The sequence below is a fragment of the Pelmatolapia mariae genome, linkage group LG18 (assembly GCF_036321145.2).
Source record: "Pelmatolapia mariae isolate MD_Pm_ZW linkage group LG18, Pm_UMD_F_2, whole genome shotgun sequence".
In the NCBI taxonomy this organism is placed as follows: domain Eukaryota; kingdom Metazoa; phylum Chordata; class Actinopteri; order Cichliformes; family Cichlidae; genus Pelmatolapia; species Pelmatolapia mariae.
Window position 1 is genome coordinate 32,413,886 of NC_086243.1, and position 16,630 is coordinate 32,430,515.

At 38.4% G+C, this 16,630-nt stretch overlaps 1 protein-coding gene across 1 annotated transcript in view; it reads right to left on the bottom strand.

Annotated features, from left to right (window-relative positions):
* The window catches only part of myo10 (myosin X), a 127,276-nt gene that overhangs the window by 31,996 nt on the left and 78,650 nt on the right, over nt 1-16,630 (bottom strand). Inside the window, exons 5-19 of the mRNA XM_063462149.1 lie at nt 12,719-12,853; nt 12,494-12,618; nt 11,928-11,941; nt 11,555-11,639; nt 11,275-11,378; nt 10,666-10,795; nt 9,965-10,083; nt 8,418-8,564; nt 7,945-8,045; nt 6,391-6,457; nt 5,941-6,033; nt 4,988-5,056; nt 4,725-4,807; nt 3,599-3,707; nt 1,437-1,517 (exon numbers count right to left, since the gene is read on the bottom strand). Coding sequence (XP_063318219.1) covers nt 1,437-1,517; nt 3,599-3,707; nt 4,725-4,807; nt 4,988-5,056; nt 5,941-6,033; nt 6,391-6,457; nt 7,945-8,045; nt 8,418-8,564; nt 9,965-10,083; nt 10,666-10,795; nt 11,275-11,378; nt 11,555-11,639; nt 11,928-11,941; nt 12,494-12,618; nt 12,719-12,853 — 1,462 coding nt within the window. The remainder of the gene's footprint in view (nt 1-1,436; nt 1,518-3,598; nt 3,708-4,724; nt 4,808-4,987; nt 5,057-5,940; nt 6,034-6,390; nt 6,458-7,944; nt 8,046-8,417; nt 8,565-9,964; nt 10,084-10,665; nt 10,796-11,274; nt 11,379-11,554; nt 11,640-11,927; nt 11,942-12,493; nt 12,619-12,718; nt 12,854-16,630) is intronic.

A 16,630-nucleotide genomic window follows, 5' to 3' on the forward strand; every position in this document is an offset into this window, starting at 1 on the left:
ATGCAGCAGGTATGAGCTAGAAATAAATACACCGCAAAAAGACGGAATAAAAGAGGCAGCTGCTGAGAGTATGTGTGAGAAAACTGACAACCAAGCAAACAAAACGACAATCCAATGTCATGCTCCATTTTCAGGTTCCAGCTTCAGCTCAGCTCTGTTTCTGAAAAGCTGAGGGCTTCTCTGCTGCACTAAACAAGTATCTACGACTATACTGGTTCATTTTGACTGATTCGTATTTTAAAGCAAGCTGATCATTTCATATTACATAACTACACTGTTTTAGAACTATGTAGTTACAAGCTCTGAACCAAAACTGTATAAAACTACATTATACCTTTGTTGTGGCTCATAATTAACTCTCACTGAGCACACACAAAAAAAAAAAAAAAAAAGCTGACAATGTAAAATAAAATCTATCGAGACAGCTGCTGGAAAACAGGTTAAGTAGTTCTACACAAACCAAATAGTTCCCTGTTTCTTCTTCAGCTCTTTGATCCATTTACAAAACCAAATGAGTAAAATATGTTTGAAAAAAAAGTGTTTTAGAAGTTATTTTAGCTACATATGTTTCTATTCAGACTCTAAGCTAGCCTTGATTATTTTGGCTAATTGGCTTTTATAAGGACGTACAATTTTAGTGGAAGTCAGATGATGGAAAATCACCAAAAAATCTGTTGTAATAAAATAAACATAAGATCACAGAAAAATATGCTTCAAGCTGGGAAATGAAAACAGACTTTTATATGAATTCATATTCACATTTTTTACATCCAAGATGGCTTCTTGGTTGTTAGCCAGCAAGCTGTAACTTAGGTAAGGTGCATCAACCTGGTGATGGTCAGCTCAGAGCATAATGGAGAGTTTGGATTCATGGTCTGCAAACCGTTCCTGTAGGCTAACATTATCTGGAATAGGGCACCTCAGGGTCCCTAATGGTATCACATGCCATACTGATGCTGAATCTATTTTTGTCAACCCTATTTGTTTTTGCCCACATGGGCTATTGTATTTTCTATTGCGTTGTTTTGTATTTCCTCCAATCCTTAAATCAAAGAAACCGAAAGTCAATGCTACCATGCAAAGAATTTGAAAATATTCATATGTTCATATGAACAACTGAAATCACTCATTTAACATTATTAAATACTATATGCAGTAGATTTGGTTGATCCTTAGTTGGCAGAGATACTTAGTCCCAGTATATCATTTGTGTACATTAACCCTGCATTCTCCACTTCTCCTGCCTGTTGCTAAGCAACTGGAGGTGAAAGGTCACCAGAAGGGCCATACACTGTTCATTCCTGTCTGCGGTTCGTTGGTGGGGGAGGATTGTTTGATTATTAAATGACAATCCCACACAGACTTCCCCACGGCCCAACATCTAGATGTGCTAATGTGTGCTCGAGGCAAAGCTGTGTGTGTTCGTGAGCACTCACCTTGTGTGTATTTGGTTTGATGCATCGGATAAAATATGGGTTGGAAGTGCTGAGCGTGGCCATCAAGGAGTGCAAAGAGTCCTGTAAGAAAATAAATGGGTGTAAACACTTTAGTTACTGCCACTATTACAGCCGTCTACTACAGCTACTACTTTTTACTGCAACAACTGCTAATTCTTTATGACCTGTATCCACCATAGATACTACTGCAACTGCTTAGGTGAGCATTATTCTCTCTTGCAGTTGAGCACACAGAGAGGGTCAGGCACTATAGACAGAGCTGTTCCTGTTCCACCATTGAGGATGCAGGCACAATTGGTATCCTTACTGAGTGAGCTCCACTACAAGCAGGGTACACGAATACAGGACGAAGAACTGCATTCGCCGTCTGATGATGAAATTTATGGCACTTTGACCTTTTTTTTTTTTAACTTGTAATCTTTACAAACATTTACAACACATTCAGTACTAAAGGTGTGTGAACATGTGCAGAAACTACCGACTACTACAGAGATAACGACTCTCTATACATTTCATTCAATCCTTATAGTATTATTATGCTGTGGTGTGCTGGGGGAGCAGCACAGCAAAGAAGGACTCATCCAGGCTGGAAAAACCGATCAGGAAGGCTGGCTCTGTGGTCGGCATGAAGCTGGACACTCTGGTGACAGTGGCAGAGAAAAGGACACTAAAAAAATTGCTGGACATTATGAACAATGCTGGGCATCCTCTGCACACGGCCATAAACAACCAGAGGAGTCTGTTCAGTGACAGGTTGCTTCTCCCAAAGACAAGAACCAACAGACTTAAAAACTCCTTTGTCCCACACGCCATCAGACTGTTTAACTCCTCTCTGGAGTGGAAAGGGAGGGGAAACAGGAGGACAAAGGAGGGGGAACAACTAAGCTGTAGTGCCTCTTCACTTCACTGTGCAATACTTTTTGTTAATAGCCAACGGTGCAATAGACTTCAATACTTGAAATGTGCAATTCCCTTGTATTCTTATTCCTATTTATTCTATTTACCCCTTTTGTATATTTTATTTATATATGTCTCTGTATTTATATATGTGTACATATATAATATTCTGCTCACATTCTGTAACTTCTGTCGGTGCTGTGCTATTGGAAACCGAATTTCCCAGAGGAACCCACCTGAGGGATTAATAAAGTTTTATCTAATCTAATCTAATCTATTACATCTTGTACAACATTGCTTCTACAACCACTGTTTCTGTTACTATGTCAGCTCAAACTTTTATTATAACAACTACTGATGCTGTAATAACCACAGACTGTATATGAAAATGAAATGCAATTTCCTGGTCTGCAAAGAGAAGCCTATGAGAAAGTACCTCAAACATGCATTCTTTCTAATGGCCAGCAGGGGGAGACTCTTTGGCTGCAAAAATAAATCTTTGTATAGAATTCTATGCAAAAATGACCCTACTTTTAAATTGATTTATTACACCATTAAGTGATTTCCTGATGAGTCTGTTATCTCAATCTGTAGTTTGAAGTCTTACTCACTACAGCACAATGTCCATTTTGTTACTGATGGGCCCACTCAGAGTAAAGCTCATGATGAAGCAGTATATGCTACCATATGAGCATGCAGTGTCTGTTTCTCAGTCAGATCACAAAACATCATGACAGCATCACTTTAAGAGACTTAGAGACAACTTTGCTATACAATGGTGACATCATAGCGTCTCCTTCTTTTAATTACATCTCCATATTCCATCTTTTAATTACTATCGCAAACATTAATTCTCCAAGTCACGTTTTTGCTTTATCTGGAAAAACTACTTTACTCAAGCACTCTCTATTGCTTCCAAAGTAGTCGCTGCTGCTACCACAACAACTGCACATTATTTAATAGGTATTAGTTAAGCAATGTTTCTGCTGTTGCTCCTAATGCAGTTCTTCCTATTATCACTCTTTCTTTTACTGCCTCTTACTAAAAATTGTGCCACTGTAGCAAAACTCCCACTGCTGCTAATAAATAGCTTTTGGTGATTTCTACACACCTGTGCAACTTTCCCAAAAACAGATCAATTGGCAAACTTTGTTGTGTCTGAACCGCCAGCTGCAGCATTCAGCACTGCTAGAGAACGATTCAGGAAGACTTTAAAGTAAACACACTGTTTATTTGCGACTTACCTTAAACTGGGTGCTGACTGTGGGCCGTCTGTGCTTGATGCTGCTCTTCAGAGTGTCCTGTTTGTTTCGGCTCAGGACGTGTTCAAACAGATCGTAGACAAAGTCCAACCTGACAAATAGAAGCAAATACTTGGAATTAGTGTGATGTGAAATTCGCAGTGCAAATGCAAAAATGAAATAAACTGACAGCAGTGTTGTTACGTAAAAGTCAAATTTAATACTATTGATGACCATCTTTATGTGGGACTGAACAGCATTTTTATAGCTTCGCCTCCGTCCCACATTTTAAGTGGTTCTGCAGAACAAGTGCTTTTCTAAAGTTTAGCTTTTTCCCAGTATATATGAAAGGAAGGGTTTTTATTCTAGAAGGTCAGCCTGTCTAATGCCATACACATCAGGGAAAAAAACAAATCACAAAAAGTCTCTAGCTTTACAGATTTTGTTGAATATGATGGGAAATGAAGCAACTGTTTATTCTGAGAAATAAAGTTTTTGCCTTTTTTGCTAGAGTCATTTTTCAATTTCACACGGGGGGAAATATGTTACAGTATATCTGCTAAACGTGTCAGATGTGGCTCAGAAATGTCATTTAATCTCTAAATACATCCAAACTGAAACCCTAAAATCAGTCAGAAGCTGATATAACACTGAAATAAACTCTCTGCATTGTTGACATGTCTCACTTTCTCCCTCACAAACAGTGTTTGCCCCACATTTAGCTGGCTGGGATCTGGTCACCCTAGTTAATACTTACAGTGCCAGCCCCTCTTATTTAGGTGACAACAAAGTGAAGGTTAAATAAAAGTCAGTTCTGATCAATCAATTTGAAAAATCCAATTTTTGTCCAATTTCTAGTTTTCAGTTTTTGATTATTGGTGTGAAAAAAAAAAATTAACTGAAGGAAACAAGAGAGGCCACTTAGAGGGGCTTTGCAGCTTAAACTATTATTGAGCTTAGCTGTAGAAAGGTTGGGAAAATGCTTTTGAGTCTAAATTTTTGTGAAAACTTAAACAAATATGAGCCCATTTCCTTTTGAAAGATAATTTAATTCCAACCTTATTTTAATAAATAAATGTGTGATCCAACAATAGAAATGCAAAAATGCAAAGCAGGGCCACACGCCTACCTGCTCTCCCTCAGCATGTTCAGGATGTCGTCTCTGAAGGTGTCTCTGTTCTTCTCCAGCATCCCCCTCACGTCATACACCACCTGTGCCAAGCCACAACGGTGCGTCAGAGAGAGGCTTTCACTGGAGCAAATAAAAAGCCGAATAGCACCTGGACACATGATTTGCTTTGGGGCTTCACTTTAAATCAATCTGCTGCTCCATTAAAACCACAAAAACACAACAATAAAAACAATAAACAGAAACAGATATTATGGTCTCACCTCTCCTGCATAGTGTTTGACTCCAAAGTAGTGCACAGCAACACGTGGCTTCACATAGAAAGGGTTTTTCTGTAGGAGAAAACATGCTTTATGGTATCTGAGGTCATACCTGCATAAAACTGAGGGAAATATTTGTTCCTAATGCTAAAAATTACAAATCAAGTCCCACCGTTGCTTTTTGAGTCTCCACTTAACACTCTTCTATCTGGTTTTAATATATCTAAGAGTCATTTACTGGCTCTGAATCCTCTATAACAAGGCTGTAAAGCTGCACTAAAAGCACAGCCAAGAAAATATTTAGCAACATTAAAAAAAGAGCTCCCACTCACTCAAAGTATTACTCCTCTTTACTACTTGCAATGACATCAATGTTAAGTCAAATCAAATCAAGCTGCTTGCTCCACAGCCAAACGCCAAGAAATGAGCAGCGCTATTTGCTCGAAGCGATCGATATCCTCTCAGCAACAGAAGCTGAAACATTAGACGTGAAGCTGCACCACAGCATGCAACGTGACACACTGGGAAGTTCCCACTTTACCAGTTATTTATCAGATGGAAACGGAGAAAGTAGATGTGAAGTTGTGTGAAATTTGAGGCAGTGATCGAAATTCATTTGAACATTATCGCAGAAGTCTGACGAATATTTAAAATTGGGTTTCACCCCAACATAAAGGAGTCTGCGTTTATTAATTAACTGTAGTGCTAACTAGGTATTAGCAGTATTAAAGCATGCATTTAAAAAACTAAGATCCCTCACAAGTGAAAATGAAAACAGCAAAGTTTTTAAGACTCTAAGGATAGTTGGGGCCACTTTTATAGACCTTATATTTTTAAAGCAATGTAAAAAAAAAGAAGAAGAGGGAAGTAGATACACGATGGGACTGAACTCTTTTCCAACAGTTAAAAGAAGAAGCTCCAGCTGCCAAAGTGAATCAAAGTAAAGCGCGACATACTGAGTGCTGGCTGTGGAGTTTCTCCAGCAAGGTGTCGTCTGTGGCTTTGGGGAAGTGACTCTCCTCATTCATCAGTGCCAGAAGACCCAGTTTCTATGGAAACAGATTTAATTACCATCAGCAGTCATCACCATGATTTATATCATCATCATCTTAAATGTCTCTACACTCTACACTGCTCTTCTTGTTCAAGTCTTGTCTACTCTGATCTCATCACTGCTTTTTTTCTTGCTTTTGTAAAATAGTATCAGTCTACCACTAAATTAATAATATAACCACCACGCAAGCAATATAACCACTGTCTCAATGAGGTCAAATCAATAACTAATACTACCTGCAACTGCACTTTTTGGAAATATTTGTTTGCAAGAGATCGTAGAAATACTTCTTTTAATCACTGACACAACAGTATTCGACTGCCACCTCACAAATTTTGAATCATCTGCATACCTTCTCAATCAAATCCAAACATTCTCCATTATCCATCCAGTCGATGTCAACCCAAACCAGGCCTTCTCTGCAAGAAGCAGCAGGAAAACAAATAAAAGGATTTAGTAGAGCGAATTAATAATGGACACATTTAAAGGCAGGGATGAAAGTACATCTGGTTTAATGAGTCATTCTAGTCTTTCATTGGGCCTCTGCCAGTGTCACCTGCACCAGCATGTTTTCATCCCTGACTTCTTCTCATAGAGATGCTTCACATAATAGCACAAAGCACAGATTGGTGGAGATCAAACTTAGTTTTTTAGTTCATAAGACAAGATTTTTTTCTTTAGTTCACTGTGCTACTCTGGGTTACTCCCAGTAAAACAAACCCTCAAGACAAACATGAACAGATACAAACCATGGATAAATGGAGGTGCTGGGAGATTATGCTGATTTCCCTCAACCTATTGATCCCATCAACCTACTTTTCTTTAAAATGAGTGGATATGAAATGTTTTGTTCAGTATATGTAAATTATTTGGCAGCATACAAACTGCAAAGATTTTCTGTGATAGCTTAGCTGATGCAAAGCACTGTTTAACCCAGCGTTAAGAACAAGCTTATGTCATATTAAAGGCCTATAAACTTTAATCTTATTTCACACATAACATGACTTCACAATTTCCTGATATTCAAAACATTTTTTGAAAAACAGTAGCTAGCAACTAATAAAGAGTCATCACCAACCAAAAAAAATGCTATAATATATCTATTACCATCTCAACCAGCTATATCGAATAAAAATACCTTCAGCATTTGTAACTGCTAGCTAAATTAATCCTACATATTCCCTTTTTAATTTTAATTTTTAAACTTTCTTTGTGTAACACATTTAGTTTTGTTTGCTCTCCTAGCTTAGCAGAAAAACATAAAGTTAGCTTCACAATCAGAAAAAAAAATGCTTTATTGCATATATATCTCCCATCTGTTTGAATGACATTGCATCAACTTGAACAAACTTCTAATATATTCTGAGATAGACCAGAATAAACAAAGCTCTGCGGAGATGTAGGCTAAAACATGTTTCTGTGGTAAGCATTTTTTGTGGCTTTATAATAGTAACAAATACTTGGCTGAAAGTGGCACCGTTTCACAGCACCACGAGCCACTTAAAGAAATTAGCAAAAACTACATTAATAATATGTGGATTCTTTTCTTTTCACCAATTTTCATTTAAGACTTCCTTGCATGCACCTCCTGTTGTAACACTAACTAAATAAAATCTTTAGGAGTATCTTCTACTTTTCTAGTCTCAAAATCTGTTCTGTAATATGTGTCGATCTTTTGTTTAATTGGATAATGTTAAAATAAAGTCTAAAATATTAATGTGATACATTAATATTAATTAATGTATTAAAACGTAACATAACTATCAAAGAGTTGACCTGGACGGCCTGAAAACTTTACAGTTGTCTTCTTTTGAAAGCAGTATTAACAAACAGCAAAGTAACACTAGATCACAGACTTTTGGTGCAAAACAAATCGATGCATCACGAACAAACAACCTCCACCTACTTATTGTATTCAAGTTGCTCCAGGGAGAAAATGTGCTTGTTAAAATATTCCTGAAGCTTCTCATTTGCATAGTTGATGTTGAACTGCTCAAAGCGGTTGACCTGTGGGAAAATCAGGCGGTTATCAGACATAGAAAACAAAGACGAAGACTTAATGAACTGGAAAACGAGGAATCCCTGAGGGTTATTTACCGATTTCTTGATTAAAAGCAAAGTATGATTAAAATTCTTGGGGAGGGGAAATATCGTTTTACTGCTGAGTTTATTCGAATGTGCTTTAGCACGCGATTGAAATTTAATTGAACTCAGTTACAGTTAATAAACTTTATTTGTCCCAGAGGGAATATTACATTCTCATGTCATAGTGGACTCACAGACTGCTCAGCGGTGGGTCTTTCCTGAGTTAACCCTTTAGACCACATATTACTTGGTCATTATATTGACAAATTTAAGGGGGAATTTTACTAAACATACCTCAAAGTTCTCAAATCCAAAGATGTCCAGGATGCTGACTGACTTGAAGTCTTCTTTGCCCTTGATGCGGGTGTTGAGTTTGCGAATGATCCAGTTGAAACACTGAGAATAAAGTGCCATGGCCATGGAGTCTCGAGAGTCCACCGCCTGCAGAGGAGCAGGACAAACACTGTTGGTGTTCAGCTCAAGTCTTTAATTAGTGGCTTGAAACTTATTAGAAGGTCATGAATGAATAAACTGAAACTACCTGGAAAATTAACATCATCCTCATTTTCTGACTTTAACTCTTATTCTAATTTCTTATTAATTCACTTAATATTTTTACTATAAACACTGCCACAACTCGTCAATTAATCAATATGTTAAGTGACAGAAATGTATCTTCATGAAAAGTAAGAATAATCCATTATACTAAATATTTTCTTGGTTTCCTGTTTAGTTGATTGAAGCGATCATTTTTAGATTCTGTCATTAGCAGTACAGACCAGAAACTGGGTACAGAGAAAAAAAGTTTTTTAGATGTAAAGAAAAATGTAAGACAGACAGTTAAACTGTGGAGGTAACCATAACCAGTAGGATACACAGTCCTAATCCTCCATGTTAACATATTCAGAGAAACATAAGAGCAACAAAACTCTCAGGTCCCAGTAACGTTTATTTTAATTTATTTTACCTCCATTAATGAATTAGTGAAAAAAGGCACAAACAACCTGCTTTTGACTCAAACCCAGCCCCCTACAGACTGATAAACTGAGGAAATAAGTTCAGCCCCCCCAAAGGCCTCAGTCATCACAAAGCAATAACAGCAGAGAATAGCCGGAAACACTGTTTGGGTTTTGGGTGTGTTTTGTTTTGTTTTGCCTTCACTTTAAACAGCCGGAACCTGCTTCAGGCTAAAATTAGTGAAGAATTGTTCTCTGTGAGGTTGAAGGTTTAAATGAATAACCCAGCAATACTTCATGTGGAGATGCATTATGGGATGGATGCAGTAGATAGTATGACTACTTAAGACGTGAAAGTCAGGATATTTTCTTTTTTTATCTCTGTTGCACATATTTATCTAGTGTTTATAATATGTAGATTTTGTAAGTCATCCACCTGATTCCATGAATATTATTAAGCTGATGAAGTACTCTTTCAACCAATAAGAACTGGTCCTACTGCATTTGTCACCAAGAACAGCAAAGCCAGTTTATACTGAACGAACATTCTAACTAAACTTCTTCTTAACAAATAGTGTTAATGGTTAATTAATGATGTTAACAGTGTTTTTTAGACCAGTCATTTTCCTTGAGTCATGGGGTACGCGTTACGTTTTTCCTTCTGTCTCATATTTATCACCTTTACTGCTAATTCTGTTTTGTATCAGTGTACTCATGGCTGTGGCAAGGTGTTGAGATTCAGTTTTATTTGGCCTCACATGCATTAGAGGCCTACATTTAAACAAGGAAGGACCATTATAATCAAAACATGGCTGTTATTTTTATCTGTAGCCATTTTTATTTGGTGGGATGGCTTTGATCTGGGATGTTTAAAGTACAACTGACCTGTTCCACAGTTAGTGGTGTGGAGATCTCCTCGCCCCTGAGGATCATGGACCGGTGCGTCAGGACCTCGGCAACCTGATCCGAGTTCAGCCCCAAGAGTTCAGATGTCCAGCTGAGTGCTGCCAACAAATGAAACACACCGTTAACAACTTTGGACGTAAAATGTCATTTTAAGTGTAGGAAACCAGACTTTACACATCATGTTTATTTAACTGGTCCCCATTCACACCATGATCACTGTCGTCAGCATCCTTTCCATTTGGCTTTTGACCTTGAAATGCATTAGCCTTTAATCAACCCAAAAGTGAAGTCACAGTGAAAGCAGATGAAAGTTTAAAACAGTCAGAAATTAAAGTTTTAACATGCTGAGACAATGTTAATTATGGCTTAGATCCTCGGTGTGTTTGTGCCCTGAAGTCTGAATATTTTACTCTGAATGAAAAGTTTTCAAGGAAAGTGAAACCAAACTAATGACAAGCTGTGGAAGTATTTAGTTCTAATCTTCCCAAACAAACACTTTAAACATTTTGTTTGTGAGTAAAAAAAAGTTCTTTGTTTCAGACGTGGTTAAGTTTAATCATGAGAACTACTTTGTTGACAACAGTGCCAGACTTATGTGTTTGTAGGACAATAAATTAGCTCGCTAAAGTTCATTGTAACCATATGAAGAAAAATGTGTGGAGGGGAAGGGTAAACTCTACCTGATTTGGAGGAAATCTGAGCCCCTCCGGCCGTCACGAACTCAATGTTTCCCGTGTGGAGGATCCCAGCCAGGAGGCGCAGGATCTCGTTGATGTTCTCCTCTGTAAATTGCATCGTTCGCATGGCGTTCTGGGAACCACAAACACACAAGGAGAAAAGAATGGATGAAAACCTCAGGTCGCCTCTGGTGACCTCATGTTGAAATTCTCACCAGCTGATTTTGTTTCTTTTGGGTGGAAGTTGCTGTTAGACACAATCCGTCCTGAGAAGCTGAAAAGACTTTAGGGCGTTCTTTGAAGTTTGGACTGATTTAAAGCCATAAGTCTGATGCTTTGGTTTGGCAGCAGTAATTTCAGCTTTCAGTCACCAGGATCAAAAGTTTCTTACTCTGACTTATGATTATGAATCATGAGTACCATACAAAAATGTAATTTATGTCAAACTATGAGGGAAATGGAAAAGTATGTGCAGTCTGTGCATTCTACATTGTTGCCACATTTTAAATTTGACCAAAAACCAAATGTTTTGGAACACAGCACATACAGTAAAGTGCAAATAACTGTTACCTTTTAGCCTTAAATCAGTAAATGCAACATAATCACGCGCACCAGAACATCCTGAAACGTGCCCTTGTCGTTGATTGTCTTGTCATCCTGGCAGCTGGACTGTCTCAGGTAGTGATAGCTCTCAGGATGGGTCAACCCGAACGCCTCTGCAGACACACAGAAACACACAAATTACAACATCTATGACACATTTGAACCACGTTAGCTTTTTGCTCTTTCTGTGCCTGAAGTCTGTTTGCACTGACTCATAACTTCATCTGTGTTAACCTTCCTACTTAAATGCTTATTAAATTAAATGATGGTGTTTTTTCCCGTCATTCACCTCTGTGCTGGTTGTTGGTTCCTGCTAATATGGCGTAGAAAATGTGGTAGTTTCTCTCCCCTGGGTTCTGCCTGACCACTCGGTTCTGCAGAGGAAGAGGAGAGTTCATATACATCTTCACATCAAAACTAATGCTAATTTTCAGATTTTACCAAACACACAGAACAGCAGCCTTAGTTAGTTTAAACTTCTAAAGCTGAACCCAAAGATGGTGTGCTTTTACAACAAGATAACAAAAAACTCCATGGAGCTGCTTGCACCTCCCTTCTTTACAAACATATTTCACAAAGTGAAGTGAAAACCAGCAGTCTCCAGCACTCCTGATTCAACCCTAATCACAGATTTGGTGGGAGGAAGAAAGAAGAACACTCACCTTTTCTAAGAGGTCTGCAGCCACAAAAGTGTCAAGTGTCAAGGCACAAAACAGTCAAAAAAAAGCCTGCATGCACAAAACTGCTAACAGAATTCTGCAGAAATGTTCAAATAGGACAACTTAAGCAAAGACCAGCATTAAAATGTATTAAAAATTGTATCAATTCTGTGTTTACCAGCTAGTTAAACATTGCATGAATTGTAGCTGGACCTTTAAATAAACTTTCAAAACACATGTGAACACATAAACACATAAATAAAGATGAAGGAATAACAGCATCAAAAAACAGTCAAATCAGTTTTATTCTAAATTCTAAAAAGTGGTTATTATGACTAATTTACATACTCTTTGTAATCCATGTTACAATCCTCGTGCTCCTAATGAAGGATTTGTGCTAATAAATGAACAGGAAGCTGTGGCTCTCTCTTGCTTGCTGTATTTTTACCCTTGACAGCAATTTTGCTAACCCCTTACAGCATGGCCTCCTTTTATGCTAAGCCTGCGTAGGAAATGAGCAGGGAAAGGAAGCGTAGGCCACTTAACATCAAGTTGGTTTTAAAGGATACAGTCGACAATTTTGCCTCCCTGGATGTTGCCTTTCTGGCTGAAATGCAGCTGGACGAACTTCCCAAATCGGCTGGAGTTGTTGTTGTACACAGTCTTGGCGTTCCCAAAGGCCTCCATGATGGGACTTTAGAGTGAAGAAAGGACGTGATCATTAACCAGGAAAGCAATTGAGCCATTACCCCATAGCATTATGGAGTTCATTTGTAATGATAGGTGTAATTTACCTGCTCTTCAGCAGTGCCTCCTCCACATGTGATGTCTTGTCTCGGGATGATACTTCCAGCGAGTGTTGGCTCATAGCTGACAGGAACTTCAGGATCAGTTTGGTGCTTTCTGTTTTACCAGCGCCGCTCTCTCCACTGAGGGAAAGGAAAGAAAAATAAACACAATCATGAAGATGCCTCAGAAATTAAGCAGTGCTGTCATAAGAAGATTCATTTAATGGATTCCTTCAGCAGGTTTTAAATCACACTTATAGTTTTGGTTATATGTTAAATTTAATATTAGCGTTCCACACACAGCTCATGGCATCGAGATGTTCAGGGGAAATATTCAAAACCCAACCACTAGATGGCGCACTGGGCACTGCTAACTGACTTAGGATCCCTGGCTCATGTATTGAAACTGGTCAATGAATCAAATCACACGTGAAAGTCAATATCATAAAAATAAGAAGTGAATAAACAGAATATAAAGCCACTGGAGGCATGAAGCATGACGTGATGAAAAACCTGATTCATGTGGGAAACAAAACAGCAAAAATGAGTAACTAATAGTTAAGAATGACTCCTTTTGCTTTTTCTAGCCCCACATTTTTATTCATACACTCTACTAGAGCAGCTTTAGATGATTAACACCGAGCTTCAAACAGAACAGCAGGTGGGTTTGACTTCTCTGCTCAAAGACAGAACTGTGTGCTTCAGGTGACCAGATCAGGGAAATCTATTTTCACTGATCGGTGAGCACCGAGGGTCGACAAAACTGTCTGAAATGCAGCAAGCTCATGCCCTGTAAGAATACAGCAGCCACAATGAAGCACACAATTGAATGACCATTGCAACAATGATTAAGTTTTATTCTATAAATAGAGAAAAAGCATCATTTAGTCATGGATAGTCATTCAACAGCTACAGTCCTTTATAATAACCCCACTTTATTTTACAGGCAGTGGTTGTGTGTATATGGGGCAGCAAACTCCACAGCACTCAGAGCCAACGCTAAAACAGCCACTCTCCATGCGCTGTGGTGATGACTATGATTTTTGCAAGTCAAACCAACCTGACAAGCTTCATCTGCCTGAACCACAATCACTTTCATCCCACTACAGACTTGGTTTACACACACACACACACACACACACACACACACACACACACACACACACACACACACACACACACACACACACACACACGGATTCTGGGCCTGTAGGAACATTGTAATATAGAAGACAGTTTATCAGATGCCTGAGGTACATTAAACACAACACAACTAACAGAAATGGACAGAAAGTAAAATCACCCAACATAATGTCCAGCTGCACCTCTACTGCTGTAATCGGTAACACAACTTTCTTGTCAAACACAGCAGGATACCCTCACGTACATCACAGTGACATTTAACATGAACCTGGCAACCCACAGCCAAACAGTGTGAGGTTCAGGCGAGTCACGTTAATAATCAACCCTGAAAATGCAGACACCGAGAGCAACCCCCGACTGTTAGATTACTACCACCCCCCCCCAATGATACATTATTCAATAGACACACTAAAGACCTGTAAGAAGTTACACTTAGTGGTCATAAGTAAGACAACTACAGCAGTAACAGCTCCTCTGACCTTTTCTGGAAGCCTGGGAGAAAATCAGTTTGAAGGAAGCGTACCAGTGATACTGTCAGGAAACATCAGAGCGTGCTAAGTAGACTGAAAAGAAATCCATGCAAGTCAGAATCACCATCAGAATATTTTATTAATCCCTGAGGAAATTATGTAGTTATAGTTGCTCCAACTTACAAAATATAACAAAATAGTTCTGATATATACAAATAGCTCAATTTATAAATATGGTACTGGTAGGTAAAAGACGGATGTAGCTTGCAAGTCTGTGAAATAAATGTAGAATTGACCTAAACCTGCACTTTTAAAAATGACAAACAGGGGGCGACACCTCTGGATGCAAAAAGAAGTAAATGCATAGAAGTCTATGGAAAAATGACCCTCAGTTCTTTACTGTGACCTCAGTAAACACTGATGAGTTTATGAATGCAATATCAGGATAATTTGGATGATGAATTGCTCCCATCAGTATCCATGGGGATAATAAAGCAGCTGGCCAATCTTTTGACTGAAAACTGCCACTTTATAAGTAAGAAGTGTCCCTTTGTGATATCTGAATGTCAGAGAAGCTAAAATGGTGAAAAGCTCAGTTAGAGACTTCAAAACTGTGAGTCAAACCAAAGTGGGATGGCACCGTGGCTACATCCATCTTTTATATACAGTCTATGGGTTGCTGGCATCTGTACTTTTAAATCAATATAAAGATAAAGGCGAGAATACTTATCATTTTACTTAGTTTGGTGGGATGAGCCGGAGATGTCGGTCGTGTTGGTATTCTGGGCTGAATAATTAAATCAGAATGTGGTGAAACTTCTAAACTTTATTCAAAGAAAAATTAATCAAACTTTTTAAGCTGCCTTTAAAAAAAAAAAAGATCTGATTTGACTGGTGACTCGTGCAGTGTTTGTGTCCCACTGAACATGGAAATGAAAGCTCTGGCTTCCTCTCTATTCATTTAGGCAGTAGATAGATGCCCAGAGGCATTTCCAAGATGACCTCTGAGTTACAAGATTGCTTCTAGATTTGAGTGAAAATAATGTGAAAACCATTATCTTCAACATATCTTCAATGTGTTTTTGTTGGGTGGGAGCCTTAATTAAATGTCTGCGGGCCGAAATTCTTATGTGACTTAACCCTCGAGGAGGAAGCACCACAGCACGCTCGCTCGCCTTTGTTATGAAATCCTGTTTATGACACCTCAAAACATCATTTTTTTTTTTAAATGAGAGTTTCTCTCACATCTGCAAACATTTGGTGACAGTAGATGGGACTTTATTTAGGAAGAAAACTCTTCATTTGGATAATGGCTGGGTGACTCCCCTTAGAGAGATCACAATGTTTGACATGTGGTTTTTCCTGCTGGTGAGTGGTAGCTCCTTTACCACTGAACAGACGTGTTTCTGTGTTCTGGTTTGTATGCAGGGAGGAGAAAAAAGTCTGAAAGAAACTAAGAATGAGACTAAAAACATTTATGGATTTTTTTTTAGCCTTAGTTAAGCTACAGTAACGTTCTTCTTTTTCATTTATTTTTTATTTTTTATTGTTTTTCTAGCTCATCGAAGCTAAGTCAGGCTGAGAGTTCAGTACAAGGATGTTGTAACTTGGATCTTATGTGCATTAAAACTGCCCATTAAACTTGTTAGCTGACTAGGAAAAGGTCAATCAGAAACAGCTCTTGGGGGACGGAGCCAGTTTTGGCACAAAGAATTGGGAATTTAAACTTTTTTTTTTCTTTTTTTGGTATAAAACTTGGACACTGTTGAATACTTCAAAGTGAAAACATCTGCTTTAACTTTGTTAACTAAATAACTGATATATCAAAAAAAAAATTTTCACATTATGATCATCTGTAACCGACTTTCTTTCCTTCATTTAAAATAATCCTCTCAGAATCTGCACATTACCGAAGAGGGAAAGACTTAGACTTAAAGGTCGATTAAAGTCCTCTGCTCAGCCCACAATCCAAGCAGATATTACAGAAATATTACAACACCTTGGAAATGAATTGGATGCATGCTTTATATAATGACGCTGGCAGCAAATTGAGGAAATTCCACTTGAAGAGAGGCAGTGGGAAACATATGGACAGACTGCATTACAACAGATCGTCCTCTCGAGGCGTTATGGTGGTTCAGAGGCCTGATGTACATACCACACAGTCACAGCACCATGAAAAACATTCATGCTCTTTACATCACCTCGCCTACCACTGACAGCTAATCTGATAACACACAAATGTTCTTTGTTACCCGACAACTACACCGAGTGATCTGACAGCCATCTTGCTGAACTTCTTTTT